General features: G+C 30.3%; 8 protein-coding genes across 8 annotated transcripts, besides 5 other annotated features; 5 read left to right on the top strand and 3 right to left on the bottom strand.

Annotated features, from left to right (window-relative positions):
* Positions 1-376: 376 nt before the first annotated feature.
* Positions 377-1,855, top strand: TVAGG3_0940810 (ankyrin repeat and SOCS box-containing protein 4 family; the record flags this gene model as incomplete). Its single annotated transcript, XM_001327946.1, has 1 exon — positions 377-1,855. The coding sequence occupies one exon, from the start codon at positions 377-379 to the stop codon at positions 1,853-1,855; it is 1,479 nt and encodes a 492-aa protein (XP_001327981.1).
* A 70-nt stretch (positions 1,856-1,925) lies between these two features.
* Positions 1,926-2,965: a mobile genetic element.
* Positions 2,966-3,456: 491 nt separating this feature from the next.
* On the bottom strand, positions 3,457-4,734 carry TVAGG3_0940790 (NADH-ubiquinone oxidoreductase flavoprotein 1 ndufv1 family; the record flags this gene model as incomplete). Its single annotated transcript, XM_001327945.1, has 1 exon — positions 3,457-4,734. The coding sequence occupies one exon, from the start codon at positions 4,732-4,734 to the stop codon at positions 3,457-3,459; it is 1,278 nt and encodes a 425-aa protein (XP_001327980.1).
* A 2,212-nt stretch (positions 4,735-6,946) lies between these two features.
* Positions 6,947-6,981: a mobile genetic element.
* A 768-nt stretch (positions 6,982-7,749) lies between these two features.
* Positions 7,750-7,787: a mobile genetic element.
* A 478-nt stretch (positions 7,788-8,265) lies between these two features.
* Positions 8,266-8,991, top strand: TVAGG3_0940760 (uncharacterized protein; the record flags this gene model as incomplete). Its single annotated transcript, XM_001327944.1, has 1 exon — positions 8,303-8,875. One exon carries the CDS (start codon positions 8,303-8,305, stop codon positions 8,873-8,875), a length of 573 nt encoding a protein of 190 aa, XP_001327979.1.
* Positions 8,992-9,436: 445 nt separating this feature from the next.
* On the top strand, positions 9,437-10,414 carry TVAGG3_0940750 (uncharacterized protein; the record flags this gene model as incomplete). Its single annotated transcript, XM_001327943.1, has 1 exon — positions 9,437-10,414. The coding sequence occupies one exon, from the start codon at positions 9,437-9,439 to the stop codon at positions 10,412-10,414; it is 978 nt and encodes a 325-aa protein (XP_001327978.1).
* A 339-nt stretch (positions 10,415-10,753) lies between these two features.
* Positions 10,754-11,585, bottom strand: TVAGG3_0940740 (SNAP receptor protein; the record flags this gene model as incomplete). The annotated part of the gene is made up of 1 exon (XM_001327942.1): positions 10,761-11,585. One exon carries the CDS (start codon positions 11,583-11,585, stop codon positions 10,761-10,763), a length of 825 nt encoding a protein of 274 aa, XP_001327977.1.
* A 641-nt stretch (positions 11,586-12,226) lies between these two features.
* On the top strand, positions 12,227-12,715 carry TVAGG3_0940730 (exported protein-related family; the record flags this gene model as incomplete). The annotated part of the gene is made up of 1 exon (XM_001327941.1): positions 12,227-12,715. The coding sequence occupies one exon, from the start codon at positions 12,227-12,229 to the stop codon at positions 12,713-12,715; it is 489 nt and encodes a 162-aa protein (XP_001327976.1).
* A 179-nt stretch (positions 12,716-12,894) lies between these two features.
* Positions 12,895-12,927: a mobile genetic element.
* A 159-nt stretch (positions 12,928-13,086) lies between these two features.
* Positions 13,087-13,113: a mobile genetic element.
* Positions 13,114-13,172: 59 nt separating this feature from the next.
* On the bottom strand, positions 13,173-17,171 carry TVAGG3_0940700 (peripheral t cell tolerance induction; the record flags this gene model as incomplete). Its single annotated transcript, XM_001327939.2, has 1 exon — positions 13,173-17,171. The coding sequence occupies one exon, from the start codon at positions 17,169-17,171 to the stop codon at positions 13,173-13,175; it is 3,999 nt and encodes a 1,332-aa protein (XP_001327974.2).
* A 523-nt stretch (positions 17,172-17,694) lies between these two features.
* TVAGG3_0940690 (proteasome regulatory particle assembly) lies at positions 17,695-19,020 on the top strand (the record flags this gene model as incomplete). Its single annotated transcript, XM_001327938.1, has 1 exon — positions 17,695-19,020. The coding sequence occupies one exon, from the start codon at positions 17,695-17,697 to the stop codon at positions 19,018-19,020; it is 1,326 nt and encodes a 441-aa protein (XP_001327973.1).
* Positions 19,021-19,177: the final 157 nt, after the last annotated feature.

The raw sequence follows: 19,177 nt of genomic DNA, 5'->3' as shown, positions 1-19,177 counted from the left end.
TATTTATTAAACATCTATTCCGATTAATAAAAATAGGAAATTAAAAATATACTCTGAACTTTTTAATTTCAGAGTATATTGAATACCAATCACTTCAAATTGTTTTGGGCATTACAAATTCATTAAAAAATGGGACCCAAAAAAATTTGAATTGAAGGGTATTGAGATTTCAACATTTGTTTAACTAATAATTGAGTTAATACTTGTTTCAGGCTATCTTATTATATAGTAAAATGAAAATTTATAATCTAAAATTTTGAATGTCTGATCAAGATACATTGAATTGCGAGATATGTATAAATACTACATTAATTCATATATTGCGTTATATCGGCTAAAAACGGAAAATGAAGAAGAATTGAAATCAATTTACAAAATGATCAAAACGGAATTGATTGATTCAAAGAAATATCCTCCGCAAAATGTTATAAAAGATATTTTAGATATCATTCTGTATAATAATCGCTATATAAAGTCATATTTATCACTTGCGAAACTCATATCTGATGATTATCATATAAAAAACGTCGAAAGTCTGCCACCCTTATGCGATTTCCTGTTTTATAAAGAATATGGTATTAAATTAGGTAGATCTAAAAATTTTGGAGTATATGAATCAGAAAATCTTGAAATTTATAAAGAAAATACAGTTTACAGGGCAATTATGAATAATGACAAAGAAAGATTTATCATATTCACTGAAAGATGTGGATTTGATAAAGATCAAAGACTTAAAAGCTATTTATATCCATATCCTTGCTATCGATATTCATTAATTGAATTATGTTGTTACTATGGAGCAGTTGATTGTTTCAAGTTTTTAAGAACGAAATTTAATTCAGCAATAAATAAGGAATGTCTAAAATTTTCATTTTTAGGAGGAAATCCAGACATCATGAGTGAATGTTTGAAATATCAAGAACCAGATAAAGGATGTATGGAATTTGCAATTATTTCACACAACATTGATTTTGTTACATTCTTGATGAATGAATACAATATAGAGATCGATTTATATGATTGCACAAATTATAAAAATCTTGATTCATTTTTGGTTTATTTTGATCAAACTGACGATGTTAACAATTGTTTTGTTTATTCAACGATATTTAAAATTGAATCTCTTTGCGAATACTTCCTTTCACATGGTGCAGATGTCAATGGAAAAGATATATATGGTCAAGCCACTCTTCAATATGCTGTTTCAGAAAATAGTAAAGAAATAGTCCAATTGTTTATTTCACATGGTGCAAATATTAATGAAAAAAATGAAAGTGGAGAAACCACTCTTCAGATTGCCGCTTCTAATAATAATAAAGAAATCGCTGAACTTCTTATTTCACATGGTGTAAATGTCAATGAAAAAAATGTAGATGGAGAAACTGCTCTTCATACTGCAGTAAATTTTAATTGTAAAGAAATAGTTGAACTTCTTCTTTCATGTGGTGCAAATGTCAATGAAAAAGATAAATATGGAAATACTGCTCTTCATAAAATAACACAGAATGCATGCAATGAAACAGTCCAACTTCTTCTTTCATATGGTGCAAATGTCAATGAAAAAGATAAACATGGAGAAACCACTCTTCATAAAATAGCATGGGATAAATATAAAGAATTCGCTGACCTTCTTCTTTCATGTGGTGCAAATGTCAATGAAAAAGATAATAGAGAACAAACTGCTCTTCATAAAGCAGCAAAAAATAATAGTAAAGAAATAGCTGAACTTCTTATTTCACACGGTATAAATATTGATGATAAAGATGAAGATTGTAAAACTGCTCTTCATATTGCAACACAAAATAATTGTAAAGAAACAACTGAACTTCTTATTTCACATGGTGCCAAAATTTAATAATTCTTACATAAAAAATATTTTTAGCAATTAGCATCTTTAACAATTTAAAAAGGATATTCAATTTTAAGGGTGCACCCGTATGTACGTTTATTTGAGAGGAGGAGGATTACCCTCCCAATTTTGAGGGATTCGTTAGTTTATTTTCTCGATGAATATGCAATAAAATTTGATTTTTACCTTATCAATATACTTCATATAATATACACATGTTCATGTAAAAACTTTTTTCCAAAATCCTCAGGAATTAAGGGATTTTTGAATTTTAAGAATTTTTTTCGAATTTTTTCGAAAAAAAATATTTTCAGAACAGCCTTAACGGCTAAGATTTAGGAACAATGTTAAGTATCAAAAAGAAAGGAGGTCTGATATAGACAACATATATCGTTGAAGGTTGAAAAAATCTCTAATATTTGAGCCAAAAATTTCAAATTTTAATTTTTTGAAAAAAGAGGCCACCCGTATGTACGTTTATTTGAGAGGAGGAGGATTATATTTTTGAAAGGGTGAAACATTATGAATATGTTAATTATATAATAATATGTATTATTATAAAAAAGAAAAAATAAAGCACGTTAAAATTTTTCTTTCTTGATTTTTTACAAAATCTACTTAGAATTATGCAAAATATGACTAAATAATTATAAATTTCAAGTTAAATTTTAATTTTGATAAATAATTTAAATTTCAAAATACCAAGTTCAGTTCGACTATGTATGTAGTAATTCCTCAATAAAGTGCCAAAACCCTATTAAAATATATGAACATTTTCAACATTTTAATGTTTTTATTTAAAAATTTGTTGGAATATGAGCTTCAAACAATTATTATGTAAATAAAAATAATTAAATATATGTATTTATTCGTATTACAACCGTAGTAAGTCGATTCTTCCTTTCTTCTACTGAGGTTTGAATTTGATTTCGAATTGTAAAGAGATTCAAAGGGAAAATACTAGCGGATAAAAACTACCTCCATGAAAGGGTCATAATGGAGTCAAGTTGTATTTTTTGATATTTTTTGCTTTTCGAGCCTAAATAGGTAGCCAAGATAATGCCTAAAAATAAGATTCTAAATTCTGAAGTTTACATGATCCTCTCGTGTGCACCCTTAATATTAAAGAAATCAAATTTCTGTAAAGTATTTAGCTTTTGTTGCCACTTTCTTTTACAATATTCATAATTGCAACACCATCTTTAGAACATTCGGATGATTCTACCTGAACATTAATTTATCATGATGTATTACTATTATCATCTAGCAGTTTTAGACGACAATGCGAATTTTCGAATTATCTGCCAGATAAAGAGTCACTCTATATACAATGCTTGTTTGCATATAATATACATAGATGGCATTGATGTTCTCCTTTATTCAGGTACCAAAATATGCTTGTAAAATCTCTTTTTTTAGACGACAATGATAATTTTGTCACTTTTCCAGATGACAGTAAAACATTCTCATTTATTATTCTCCCTTATTTCTAAAAACAATCAACTTGCAGCTGAAATTTCTTTACTCTCTCAAAAACAATCATTATATTTATGATGCTTAATCATTTTATAAAACAAGACAAATCTATATTTTTTTAGTCGAAATATTTAGTGAATGCATCTTTCAAGAAGCTTGTTCTTGAAAACCTTGAGGAATCCACGAATTGGATCAGAAGCACCAACAGAAAATGAACAAATATACTTCTTCATTCCAAAAGCAACTTCCTCAAGATGTTTAACATCATCCTTTGTACCTTTTCCTCTTGCAATTTTATCAAATATCTCAGCCATTGTTTCTGTTCCTTCAACACATTGTTTGCATTGCCCACAGCATTCATCTTTGTAGAAATTGGCAATGCGTCTGTATACTTCTACAATATCTGCCGTATTATCAATAACAACTAAAGAACCAGTGCCTAATCCAGAACCGATTTTACTCATTTCATCGAAGCCAAGAATAGCATTTTTCGCTTGTTCCTTTGTTATTGGCGGACATGATGTTCCTCCTGGAATAATGCATTGTAAATTATCCCAGCCACCTCGTACACCAGATCCATGGACATCTATCAATTCTTTCAGTGACATTCCAAGAGTTTCTTCGACAATACATGGCCTGTTTACGTGTCCTGATATTTGGTAAATTTTTGGACCACGAGAACCAGGAATTCCGAGAGAAGAGAACCACTTTCCGCCTCTTCTACAGATAGAGGATATTGTGGAAATGGTTTCGACGTTATCAACAACAGTCGGACATTGGAAAAGTCCTTTTTCAAATGGTTGTGGTGGTTTTTGGCGCGGAGTGCCTGGATTTCCTTCAAGAGAGGTCATTAAACCTGTCTGTTCACCACATACATATGCACCTGCACCTGGATGGACGTTTATCTCGAAGTCCCAACCAAATTTATTATTTTTGCCGATTAAGTTGGCTTTTTTAGCTTCATCAATGGCTAATTGTAATCTCTTGGCTTCTTTTGTGTAATGTCCACGAACATATACATAGCATCTATGAACATCTAAAGCGTATGAAGCAAGAAATGCGCCTTCGATGATTTTTTGTGGTTCATTTTGTAATATTTGGCGATCCTTACATGTACCAGGCTCACTTTCATTACCATTTATGCATAAGTAATGAGGAAGCTGTTTGGAAGTTAAAATTTCTTCCCATTTTTTGTAAGTAAGCAATCCGGCACCACTCCTTCCACGTAATTCGGATTTTCTGACCTCATCAAGTATATACTTCTTTCCGTTTGCAATAATTTTTTGAGTATCATTCCAATCACCTCTTTTCATACATGATTGGAGATCACTTTCATCAACACCATTTATGTTGGTAAATATCCTATCTCTTTTGTTAAGCATATATGCTGGTCTTGTTGTAACAGTCATAAAATTTTTTTGATAATCGGATAAAAGTGACACTTTCAAAAAATGTTATACCTCTGAATTTTTTTGAATGAATCTCAAAAAATTCAGAACAAAATATTTGAGCAATGAGTTTGAGGAGATATTCAAAGGGAATAGTTTTTGGAGACTAACATCTGCAAATGTTGTTGGTCAACAGGTAAACAATTATCTTGTTAACAATAACTTATTTTCTAACCTCGAAGGTGAATCTCCTGTTTACTTTTCTAAATCAACAACAAATGTTTTCATTGAATATTCAATATTCGACACCATTTCAGCAACTAATCAAGGATCATGCTTCTATCTTGATCCTGTTCATTCATGCAAACAAAAATCTATTTGTTGTACTGATTGCTGTTCAAATACTAAAGCTCATTACTGTTATGTTACTATCGAACCCACACAAAATTCATCTAATTCAGCCGAAATAATTTCAATTTTCAATTGTCATCGACAATCGACAAAACCAGATGTTATGCACCACATAAATGGAAATATCGATATAAAATATATTAACTGTTCAACAAACTTTGCTTATCAAACTCCATTTTTTTACATCTACAAAGGTGCAGTAATATCTAATATCTCATACTCTAATTGCTTAGAAAACAAGTATTCCGGAAGTGGGGTTGTGAGTATTGTTACAGACTCAAAAATTACAAATTTAAATTTTGTGAATAACTCGTGCCAAAGCTATTACTTTATTAGTGGGTGTGATTCTAATATACTTTTTACATCTTGCGTATTTTATAAAAATATTGCCAATTCATTTTCGTATCTACCAGTTAATATTCAATTTTGTTCGTTTTCAGAAAACTCATTTCAACCACAACAACCTTCTGTTCAATTCTCTGGAACCCATTACTTGAATTTTAACGAAGATTGCAATATTCAATATAAATATAATTTATGCAGCAATATAAATCTTATTTCTCATTCATCTGTGATACTATTTCTTCAATTCTTACTAAATTGAAACATATTTAATAGGACTTGATTTGAACAATAATTAAATATGCATCAAGTCACTGAAATAGCAATATTTTGAACCATAATCATCAGTTTATTGATCAATATGTTCATAAAACATACCCTATAATTGACCTTTTGAGTTTTTTAGAAATTATTTAAATTACATCCTAATGTCTTTTGAATAAACATATAAATAAGTTCCTTTTTGGATACTGATTCATATGCTTAAATGGCAAACAAGGAACTTCAAGAAGTCAGTGCCTTCATCTATGCCAAATTTTGAATAAAAAAATCGAAATTCTTGGAGGTATTTTTCTCTTAGAAAAAAACTATAGTTTAATTAGAAAGATCTCAGGATATTTAACCATTTCTATACTCCATAAGACACACCGTAATAAAGATAAATAGATATTTATCAATTATAATATTTCAAGAAAGTTCTCATCTAATATATGCACAAATTTAATTTCTAGTATCGATAAGGGAACAAAAATTCTCAAATTACTTTCTAATGTTTCACGAAATTATTATGATAATATATAAGAGATGATTATTATAATATGATTTCCGATCCTTACATAGTGAACATTCAGTTAGAGGATAAAATTGAACAATAGAGTTTGATAAACCTTGAGAAATAGTGAACTCAAGAGAAGAAAGATTCTTGTTCAAAACAAGAACTTTTTTTTATCGCAGTCATTTTATATAGTTGAAATCCGATTTTCTTAACTTTCTGAGGGATTAGTATAAATTTAATTGTGTCGCTTGCTGAAAAAGCACCGCTTGATAGTTTCTCAACAAATTTTGGGACGATAACTTCAGTTTCACCATGATTTCCGGGCCAAAAAACAAGTGTTTTCTTATCTTTGGTATATAAAACGCCGTCTATATCACAATAAAATTGATTTTCGTGGTCAACAAATATATTTTTCATATAAATACCGTTATCAAAAGGATTTGCTATAAGATTCTTTGCATTTTTTGGAATTGTAAAAGTATCTACTTTAGTACCCAATAATAAGCCATCATTTAAAGTAATCAAGTTTTCATCGAAAACAATATTAATTAATTGATGATAATTCAGAAAACTCTGATCAGAAGTTGAATTAAATCCCCTAATAAATAACTCAGTTGCATCTGTGTTCTGATTCAAGATAGGAAGGGTCCCAGATCCACTTACAATGAATGAATGTTCTGTGCTTCCTTGTTGAAAAACTATTTCTGTTGTAAACAGAAATTCATCAAAAGTGACAGCTCTCAATTTTTTGACATTTGTAAATTCTAAATTGAATGAGAAAAATGAAATAATACTAAGCATAATACAATATTCTAGATTTAATTATAATTAGGAAAAAGTTAGTTTTGAGAGTACTTTTCATAGGCATATAGAATGAAATCTTCTGAAAAATAATATCACATAAACTCATATTATTTTCTAATATATAACTATTTTATATAAAAATCAAATTCAATGATCTTAAAAGCGAAGGATAAACCTCAAAATTTACGAATATAATGAGTGGGAATATAATGCTTATTTATCATAAAAACCATATGAAATATTAATTTTTGCTTTACGCCTAATTTTGACGACAATTAGCAAGAAGAATTGCATGATAAATAAAAACATTTAATCAAAGTCAATTTTATTTTTATATTCAAATGGACTGAGTGTTAACATTTAACATTTTTTTGCTAATTGTCGTCAAAAATTAGGCGTAAAGCAAAAATTAATATTTCATATGGTTTTATGATAAATAAGCATTATATTCCCACTCATTATATTCGTAAATTTTGAGGTTTATCCTTCGCTTTTAAGATCATTGAATTTGATTTTTATATAAAATAGTTATATATTAGAAAATAATATGAGTTTATGTGATATTATTTTTCAGAAGATTTTGTGTTCTTCTTCAAAATTTTATTTTTTTATTAAAAAGAATCTTTACAAAATATACATTTACTTTAATTAATATTTAAAAACGTGCTCTATCAACAGTTCCAAAAATTCAATATTTTAGCTTTTCTGAGGTGTCACTTTTGATGAATTTCTGTTTACAACATTTCTGACATAATTTCACTCTTTGAATCTAGATGTGAACATGTAGTTGACCATTATTTATCAAAAAGTCAAAGATATAAAATCGTTAACGATTATTTCTGATTCAAATTTTACATGCTAATTTTCATGGTCATGTATGTAGTAACAAATAAGTATATTACGGAAATATTATTGAAACCTATATCATAATAAGTATTTATTTAAAAAAGTTGTCTATTAGCTTTCTACATTTAAAATTGGCGTATAATTATTATGAATTAAGTGTGTCTCGCCTTTACCATATGGCATATAGCAATGTGGACTTCTGACTCTTTGATAAATTGCATTCCTAAATTCATTTGCTTAAGCACAATATTGACCCCATGAGAAGCAGGAATCCTAATTTTTTTTTGACTAGAAATCAGTTGATGAACAAAATATCAAGGTGAACTATAATAGTCAAAATTTGTAAAATTCGATTCCAATAATTTTGAAGTGAGAAAAAAAAAACTTGACTAAAAATCATTTTTACTTGGTATGGCAACCAACATTTACAACCTTGATAACGAGATAATCAATAAAGCAAAAGATGATTATCGATGTCATCTTAGAGACAATGATGATAAAGCAACAACGATCTTCAACAAAACAAACGAATTTTTCAAGAAGGAATCACCACAACTTAGGAAATTCCTCGAAAATGGCGGCTATCTTCAAGCCGTAACACAAACAAAGAATTCAAAATCTGAAGAGAATATAAATGACAATCCCTATGGTCTTGATAAAGTGACGCTAGGAGAAGCAAAAAATGAGTACCAAAGTTATATTAGAGATCATGATGCAGAAATTAATTCTCTTTCGGGCATAGCGAAAACGAAGGCAATCTACAAGAAGATGAACGCATTTTTCAAGAATGAAACTCCAGAACTAAAAGAATTTCTCGAAAGAACAGGCTTCATTCAACCAACACCACCACAGCCTTCCCCAATTTCAATGATATCAATTCCAAAAGCTGATTTCCAGAAGATAATTAATGTAGCCCAGGATCTAACTAATAAAATAGATTTCCTTGAAAAGATTGTCAAAAACATTCTGAATCAAGCAATTTGACTTTTAATTTCTAAATGTATGTATAATATTTTGTACATCAAAGAGGCAAATATCACTTTTTGGCTTAGATATAAAGTTTCAAAATTTTTTAATTACCGCACACTATTTTTTAAAAAATCGAGCTTGAAAGTGTGAGGAGACTTATTAATTTATATTTTGAGATATGAGATTCAAGTAATTGCTCTCCAGTCTCATATCCATTTTTATATTTGTGTTATTGAACCAAAAGTTTGTGTGTTATATAGTGAGAATGAAATAATGATGGTTGTATAGTGGTTCCATATAGCTCTTACCTCTACATTCCCACTGGAGATTTGATAAGCATTGCCGGAATATTATAAATTGTAGCATTCATTTATATCGTAGCATTTCTTTCCTGTCTGCCTTTGATGTCTTTAATAATTCATCCTTAAAATTTATTGAAAATTTCGAAGAATTGACAATTGTCGTCAAATCTCATTGAGCACAAACTAAAGAATAATGATTTGTATAGGTAATGCAATACTCAATGCTTAAAGCAGAAAAAATTTAGGCAACGTATATTTTTGTAAAATTCACAAAATGACTGCACAGGCCGGAGACATTAGGACAGTCACGGTCCACAGCCGAAGATCGTATAGGAGAGATGATGGATTTTCCAATATGGGACTTACTACCCTATCTGCTACAACAAGACCAAAGTCTAGTTACGAAATTAGATCTTTGCAAAAAATTGCCGATGATTATATGGCTCAAAAAGAAGAAAGTGATGCCATATATGAAGTTGAAAAGTTCCAAAATAAAAAAGCAGGGAAAAATCAATCCCTGAAAAAACCTAATCTACCAATGCCAGAAGGTGTTGATTTAGATATGCTCAACAATTTCGATGACAGATTTACAAAAAATTCTCCACAGCGCCCATCAACATCTTTCAGACCAAACAGGAATATTATTCAGTATTGTCCTGCCTGCAATCCAAAGGAAGAAGATATTGAGCATTTACATCACTCAACAATTCATATTCCTCGTGGGGGTTGTCATTGGCAGCTTTTGGACAGCCCAGAGGAACCAAAACGCGTTTTACCACCATTTAATCATCATTTCAGCAACAGACCATTCATTTATCCAGCACGCCATATTGGCCAACCTGGTATCCAAGTGCTCATCGATGATTTAGTTGAATCTCGTGAATATAATCAAACTAAATTCGAAAATACAGTTACCAACCGTCGTAACAAAGAAAAAGAAGAGTTTAATGAAACTATTAGGAATAGAGTTGATAACCATCACGAAACTATTCAAAAATTCCACTCTAAAACCAAAGATCTTGCTCATCGCTCTGGACAACTCAAAGCAGCGGCCAAATTAATCAAAAAGAAGCGTGAACTTGTCAAAGAAACGCCAATTGATCCAGAAGATATTGATGCAATTAATCAAGTGAATAAATTCGATGAACAGCTTTGGTCTGACTACCAAATCAAGAGAAAACATGAAAGCTTGTCTTCTCTCATCACTTCTGATAGCCGTGCTCAGCTTCTACAAGGTACAGCACTACTTTAGATTATAATAATAAATTTTCTTGTATTTATTTCTTTTTTTGTTCAATTTAAATAATCTTTTTCCTTTAAAAATTAAGGCGCTTTTATGCATTTTGATTAAATTAATGCCATGAGGAGAATATTTAAATTTATGAGAAAAGAATAGAAAGGCAACATGGAGAATTTTCTTGAATGTCTAGTTACTGATTTTTATTGGCTTTTAACAAATAATTTATCAGTAAATTTTGTATTTAAATAATAAAGTCTGAGTATTGTAAAATTAACAAAATATCATTCATTTCCACGTGAAATATGTCATTTATAGTCACGTTTTTACTTAAAAAAATTATATTTTTTTATCAATTTTTTTATTTCTTTAAAATAATTACAAACAAGCAGATGATAATCAATGCACAAACAGTAGCTATATAGATGTAAATGCATTTCGATTTTTGATAATTATTGGCGTCTGTAAGTTGCTGATTTCCCTTCTCAACCTGTTGAATAGCAACCTCTATCTTTGTGTCAATTCTATCGAGTAGCGTTCCTTGCTCAAAAATCAAGAGAGAAAGATCTTTAAACATTTCATTGAGATCGTTCATCATTGTGACCATTCTAGCAAGCTCATCGTTTTGGTTTCTCAATTCTTCCTCATTTCTATGTAGTAAAGTCATTTGGTCAGGAGTTAATTGAGGTTCAAAATCAGCATACATTGCAGAGATTGGATCATCAACATCGTTTTCAATATGAGCTTCTCCTTTGCGATTTGCTTGTAGATTTCTGAATTTTGATACAACTTGTGCTAATCTCGCGCATTGGCTTTGTTGTAAGTTCAAAAGAATAGCTGCTTCATCATTATCTGTTGTTTTGATCGGTTTTTTGATACCATTTCTTAATACTGATATTCTGGAAGAGATATCGCTAGTTAATAATCGAATATCGTGATCGATTAATTCAATTGAATTAGTATCAAATGTTGGTTTCGATCTCTTAATAAATAGTTGTTCTAATTCTTCGATTTTTTTATTAAGAAATGAAAATTTTGTTGAAAGATCTTCTGAAGTTTGTATTAAATAGTTATTTTCCTGGCAATTTGTAGGCCTGGGGCCACGAGATGCAGAATTTGCAGCTCTGAATGATACAAATTGATCTGTTAAAATGTGGCGAAATCCACTTTGTTTTGTCACCCACATTTTATGTTTTGTTTTCCATGGATTTTTGCATTTAAATCATCTACATGTGAGAATGCATTATAAAAAATGCATTAAAATAGCTAATTTCAAAATTGAATTTTGAATTTTGGATGTTGACTTATTTAAAGTGTTTACTCCTCATTATTTTACTATTACAAAGATATTCATCAAGTATTAAGGATTTCATAATGAAATTTATAAAAAACTTTGAATTGTTACAGATGGACTGTCAGTTAGATACACAAGATGCACAACATGTCATGATGATGTTCAAAAGTGGTTGCATAAGAATGGAATAATATAATTTATTTTTATTTTTGATATTTCATAAAATTCATTCATTGTTTTATCTTAGATAATATTTATATGATTAAAAACCTGGATTGTATTGCCTGAAACAATAATGAAAGTAAACTCATTATCGGAATCTTTGAATAAATGATGTTTTGATTATATATTATCCATAAATTTATATTTTATGAAGATTGTGAGAGTTTATATCTCTAAAATTTTAACGATAATGATGTGAATTCATATCCTAATTTCTGTAAATATATCCGTGTAAAGACTGAAATCTATTCAATTTTTCAATGAAAACGGATATTTAAATAAATATAGAATTTTGTCATTTCATTTAATAAATGAGCTCTTCTCAGAGGATTCTAATTGCTTACTATTCACAAACTGGTACAACAAAATCTGTTGCAGATATCATCCATAAGGTTATAGGTGGAGATATTTTTGAGATTAGATCTAGGACGAGTAATATAGACTCTTATAATGATTTAGTTGAAGCTTTCAAAAGAGAACGAGATCAAAATGCACGTCCAGATCTTTTGGATGAGCTTACAAATCCAGATGATTACGATGTCATCATTTTAGGAAATCCTTGTTGGGGTGAGCTTTTTCCGAATGCAACTTTCACATTTTTGGAGAAGTATAAATTTGAGAATAAGACAATATTGCCATTTGATACACATATGGGAAGTGGCTTAGGCAGTATTGTTAATGAAATTAAGAAACTTTGTCCAAAAGCAATAGTTAAAGATGGATTAGCGATTAGAAATACCAGATGCCGAAATTGTCGTACTGATGTTGAAAAATGGCTCCATAAAAATGGAATAATTTAGAAAATTAAAAAGTAAATTAAATAATTTTCACAAATTTTTGATAATTCTTTAAAATAACACATTTTTCATAACCATCTTGATAATGATCATAATTTTTCTAAACTTTTAGCCTATGTTTACAAATTTTGACTGCTTTTCAAATTTTTCATTGAGTTTCTCTCAAATTTCTAGCAAAAAACTTAAGGGTGAACTTACCACTTTCTGACATTCTCTCAAATATTTTGACATCTCCGATTTGTGATATAGATTTCACCGCATAATTAATTAATTAATTAACAGATTTTTTTTTCATTTTCTTTTTATTATTTTATATGATTATGCAATATCAAGTCATAGTATTATATCAGATCTTCAAACAATCTATGAGAGTGTGTCAGAAAGTGGTAAGTGCACCCTTAGAGTAAAATATGGAGACTTAAATAATCAAAATGACTTTATTATAAAAAAAATATCATATTTATTCATAATCATCAGAGTCATCCATATCAGATATTATGGCATCTCTATCATCATCCTCATCCGCTTCATCGTTTCTATCACTTCTATCTGAATCAGAATCAATCTCTGACTCACTAGAACTTGATCTTCGGACCTGTTTATGAACTCTTCTTGGAATAGAAGCTGCAATTCCGATTACTTCATTTGGTTCTAATTCTGTATCATCATCATTTCTTCTTGATCTTCTCTTTGGTGATTTACTTACATCTGTTATAGTTTCATTATTTTCATTTGTTTGTTGTTCTGTTGATGTTGTTTCTGTATTTTGATCATTAATTTCTGTTTCATCTTCATGTTTAGCAATTCTTGGTGGTTTTGCAGGAGCTCCTTTGATCTCTTTGAAGTTGTATTGCATGCATTTATGTGCATTAGGTAAATTCTGTATCAAATAAGTTACAACGGGCGCTGTTAAAAGAAAAGCATCTGGACCAGAAATTGAATTACTTTTAGACTTTTCTTTTTTAGCTTCAGAAACAGCCTTTAAAACATTAACCCAAGGAGCAGAAGGAGATTCAGCCGTGAAACAAACTTTTGGATCATCTTCCATGTACACTTTGAAAACAGGTGTTTTCTTACCTGTACCACAGATTTCACTGATCCAATTAACTCTTTCTTCGGGGTTTTTAACAGAAGCAAAGAGTTTCATTGATTTATAACCAGCCGGATAAATATATCTCGAAGTGTGCCATCCAGGTCTATCATAGACAACTCTACCAATGTTGAGAATGAAGGAGGAAGGCGTGATCATGATTGGATATTCTATTTCTCCATCTTCAAGTTCGGCAAGTCCTGCAACTGTTACAGGTTTTGGACATAAAGCACTTTCACTTCTTTTATGTTTCTCTGATTTCTTCTTCTTCTCAACAACGACTTTTGATCCTGAATTCTTGAATTGATGCAATGCTTCAACTCTTTTCGCAACGGCATGGTCGTTTAGCATGAAAGCAGGAGGTCCATTCTCGAAAACTTTGATAAATGGTTCTTGTGAAAATATTAAATTCAATTCACCAAAACCACATTTTGCAACTTCAACAAAGAACTTGTATTCAAGTTCACTTGTCCATTGCGGAGGAGCATTTCTCCATTTAGGAGCTGATTCGAAGAATGGAATTTCAGTATTTTCGTCTAAACTTGATAAAAGAGTTAATAACTTTTCCATTGCATTAATTCTTTGCAAAACTTTTTGTCCAGTGTTATATATCATGTTACTAGAAATAGATTGTGGATTTTCGCATGCAAGAAGTAAGAAATCAATGTATTCTTGTATTTCTTTTGTTGTTTTCTGCAAATTCAACGATTCCTTGATTTGGTCGTAATTTTTCGTTCCATCTTTATTAACCAAACCGAATTTCAACAAGAAAGCAATGACTTTAGACATTTCTTCATTTGTCCAGTTCTCGTAAGTCAACTGACTCAATGATTCAATAACTTTGTCATCAGAAAGTTGCAATCTTTTGGCGGAATCAGCCAATCTCAATGCTCTTTCATCGAGTTTAATGTGTTCAATGTTTTGTTGGTATTCTCCAAGAATTGGGATCAATTGGATATCGGAATCAGCGACATGATCGTAAACTCCAAATCCGTATTTGTAGTTTACATATAACAAACATTTATCTCTATCATCATTCCAGATTTGTGCTGGTAAAGCACCGGCCAATTTTAATGGAGGAATATTTGTCCACGAATCGGGATTTTTCTCAAACAAAGAATAGATATAAAACAGGTTCTCAAGACGCCTTAAAAACTGTGTTGCGTCTAATCGAAGCATTTCTACAAAAGTGAGGTCAGAAAACGGTTTTTCGTTAATAAATTTTGTTTGTTTTTCAATGTCTTCATCTGTATCTTGGCTCAAAACAGACCTTGCAACAGGAAATGCAGCCAATGATTGTGTTAATCTTAGTACTTCTCTTATCAATGACTTAACAGCCAATGTGACTTCATCAGGAGAGAAATTCAATCTCGAAAGTTTGATTAAATCATTAGTTCTGTTTAATCCAACTCTTTGTATCCATCTGACTAAGTTTTCTCGATCCAAAACAGTCCATTTCGATCCTTCAGGACGTGTCTGCAATATAGGAAGCTTTGGCTCTTCGACAACTTCGAAGAAAACATTCCAGAAGTCAGGAATATCGAATCCGTCTTCACCTTTGTTGCTTCTTCTTGTATCTAATGTTGCAGCGTTTAAAAGAGAAATTTCATCAGGAACAGGAGAAGGAACAGATGCAGATATAGATGCTTTACGGCATATAGACTCTATATTTGCATACTGTGGACTCGATGAGTCATTACAAATAGAAAACAGTTTTTCTTCGTTTAAATTCACTTCTTCAAGTTTGTAAATTTCTGAAACTTTTGAAACAGAAATTCTTCCTTCTCTATGTGTCCTTAATATGTTCATCCAGCATGTTAATGGTTCATCAATTAAAACTGCTTTGTCTATGATATGTAATGGCAAATCAATTTCGCTGGAAAGTCTTGAATCAAAAAGAAAAACTGAAATTTTTCCTTCTGTGAAGACTTCTGAGCCATTTTCAGCAGATGCATCAACGCGAGTGAATCTACGCCACATGAAATTCTTTGTTCGAAGAATATCTTCAAGAATATCAAGGAAAGTTATGAATTGTGAAATAACAACTAAAGATTTTCCTTCTTCGACCGTGTATTTGATCATTTCCATGAGAACTTGCATCTTTGTGGACGAATCAATGTTTTTAACATCAAGATCTCCATAAGCAATCAATGGATGATGAATACAACGGAAAATCTTTTGGGCTAAGTAGAAGAAATCGTTTTCTTTGATATGATCACGGTTCTCATATATAGCTCTTTGTATTGCGAGGCATTGTATTTCATTTATTGGGCAATTAACAGTATAATTCTTGGAATTTGTGGCTCCACGCTTATGTTGGCCTTGAATAATAGGATCTATGACTTTCTTGACATTTTCTGTAGCTGTATGTTCCTCAGGAGTAAGCAATGGTTTGAATTCTTTTGCCATTAAATCGTCAACTATATGTTGTAAGCCATTTAATGAGGAAGAGAGGCTTTGGAAGTCAAGTTTGACACGTTTGTAAACTTCTAAAGCTTCCATTTCTTTGTAATGACGTCTTTTTATTGTATTAAATGTTTGATTATCGTTTACGATGAGTAATCTCCAGCTAATGTTCTTAAAATAGTCAAGTTCAGATACAAACATATCTGGTGTTGTAATCATTACATTGTATTTCAGTACATGAGGAGCAAAAACCATATCAAGTTCGTTCATTTTGGCTTTGCTATCTTTAGAACCAACATAGCATGCAGGGTGGTTTCTAAATGAGCACTCGTGTAAGGCAATATTGAAGTCTTCAACTTCATCATATGCTGTTAAAATCAAGAAAGGACCTTTTTCTTCTGGATTGAGTAGTAAATCTGAAATTATTGCTGAAATTACTTTAGTTGATCGGAAACAATATTTATCCGTTATGGTAATTAAATTTTCTGTAAGAATTTGATTTTTCAAATAATTATATGAAATGAGTTCATTTGATGATAATGGACATGTTGGTTGATCTGGAAAAACAAATGGTCTTTGCATGCTTTCATCTAACGTTGGAAGTGTTTGTAAAGACATATGGCGATAACGAGCGATTTCTAGTTGATCAGCAGTTGTTTCCCATGTTAATTGATCGTATCCAAGTTTTTTCCATTTAACGAGGAATTTATTATCGTTTTCTGATACGATTTTGTCAATAATTTCGTATTCAGGATCATAAAATGGTGGTTCTTGTTTGATTCCTGAACGATTAGCTCTAGCAATGAAGTTTTGACCGTCATTATAACGGCGGATTTTCGTATCTTGAACCCATTCAAGCTTTTGATACGATTGGCCTTTATATTTCACTAAATATTCTGATGCTCTTCCCTCTGTTTTCCTCACACCGAGGATTTTATCATAAGGGAAGTCTTCTTCAGACATTTTTTGAATGAGACTAGTGATATGAAATATAAAATAGATTTGTGGTAAAACAGAACGATTTTGTATATGAAGAAATTGGTATTGAGCAGTTATTAGAGATACACTATGCATTTGACGTACTAGATTAGGTCGAATAAATCAATTTGATCTTGAAAAAAAGAATAATTTTTTCTAGATTTATGTTTATTAATAAAATTTAACATAATATGTAATGGTTTATTATTGCATTAATGATCTTGGTATTTTGTAATGCTTAGAAGAACATTTCTTTTAAATTGCTGTTGAAATTATCAAATAAAGTATTTTTTCAAGAAGTTGTTTGTATTGTTCGACATCTTGTTCAACATGTGGATCTTTATGGACATCAAAGAATTACATTCCTTTCTCGACTGTTGACTAGTGCTTCTTCTTGCATAGGTCTGCGTAGAACTGGTCTTCTTCTGTGAATGCAATCTCTGGTGAATTCCATGTTGATGAATTTAGGTGGTAAATTATAAAAAAATGCCATTTGTAAAAATCTTTAATGTCTGACAAAAACGTTTATCCAAACAAATTCAACAAATTGCGAAGTATCTACAAATATTATATCGATGCATATCGTACATTGTATCAGCTAAAAACGGAAAAAATCGAAGAATTAAAGTCAATTTACAAAATGATCAAAACAGAATTGATTGATTCCATGAAATATCCACCCAAAACTATTATAAAAGATATTTCACATATCATTCTATATAATAATCGCTATGCAAAGTCATATTTATTTCTTACCAAACTCTTATCTGATGAATATCATGTTAGCGAGGTCAAAGATCTCACACTTATTACAAACTTCCTGTTTTATAAAGAATATGGAATTAAATTAGACAAATCTGCCAATTTTGAAGAATTTAAATCAGAAAATCTCGAAATTCATGAAGAAAATACAATTTACAGGGCAATTATGAATAATGACAAAGAAAGACTTATCATATTCACTGAAAGAGATGAATTTGATAAAGATCAAAGACTTGAAAGTAGTTTATATCCATTTTATTATAAAGGATTATCATTGCTTGAATTATGTTGTTACCATGGAGCAGTTGATTGTTTCAAATTATTAAGAACAAAATTTAACACAGAAATAACTGAAACATGTCTAGAATTTTCATTTTTAGGAAGAAACAAAGAGATCATGAGTGAATGTTTGAAATATCAAAAACCAAATGATGAATGCATGTTTTATGCAATTATTTCACACAACATTGATTTTGTTACATTCTTGATGAATGAATACAATATAAAGATCAATTTAGAATATTGCGGAAAATATAAGAACATCGAATCATTTTTAGTTTATTTTGATCAAACTAATGATATTAACCAATGTTGTTTTTACTCAGTAATGTTTAATATTCCATCTCTTTTGGAATACTTCCTTTCACATTGTGCGAATATCAATGAAAAATATAAAGCCGAAAGAACAGCACTTCATATTGCAACACTTTATGATTGTACAGAAACTGCAGAAGTTCTCATTTCAAATGATGCTAATATCAATGAAAAAGATCAATATGGAGTAATTGCTCTTCATTATGCAGCACGTGAAAATAGTAAAGAAATTGCTGAAGTTCTCATTTCACATGGTGCGAATATCAATGAAAAAGATAAATGTGGAAGAACGGCACTTCATATTGCAACAGTACGCGATAGTAAAGAAACTGCAGAAATTCTTATTTCACATGGTGCGAATATCAATGAAAAAGATGTAAAGGGAAGAACAGCACTTTTTATTGCAGAAAGGAAAAAAGTGAAGAATTCGTTGGACTTCTTACATCACATGGTGCAAAAGAATAATGTTCTTACATAAGATATTAAGGTCGACAAAAAAGCATCATTTGCGATGGAAATTGAATTCTTTCTGTCTCAAAAACTCACAACATCAAAAACTTTGAAAAAAATAAAAAAAATAAAAAATAAAAAAGTATCAATTGCTACTACACTCATTTTATACCCAATTCATTTTT

The sequence above is a fragment of the Trichomonas vaginalis genome, chromosome I (assembly GCF_026262505.1).
Source record: "Trichomonas vaginalis G3 chromosome I, whole genome shotgun sequence".
Taxonomy (NCBI): domain Eukaryota; phylum Parabasalia; order Trichomonadida; family Trichomonadidae; genus Trichomonas; species Trichomonas vaginalis.
Note: the sequence above shows the minus strand (reverse complement) of the source record. Positions and strands in the feature narration are given on the sequence as shown.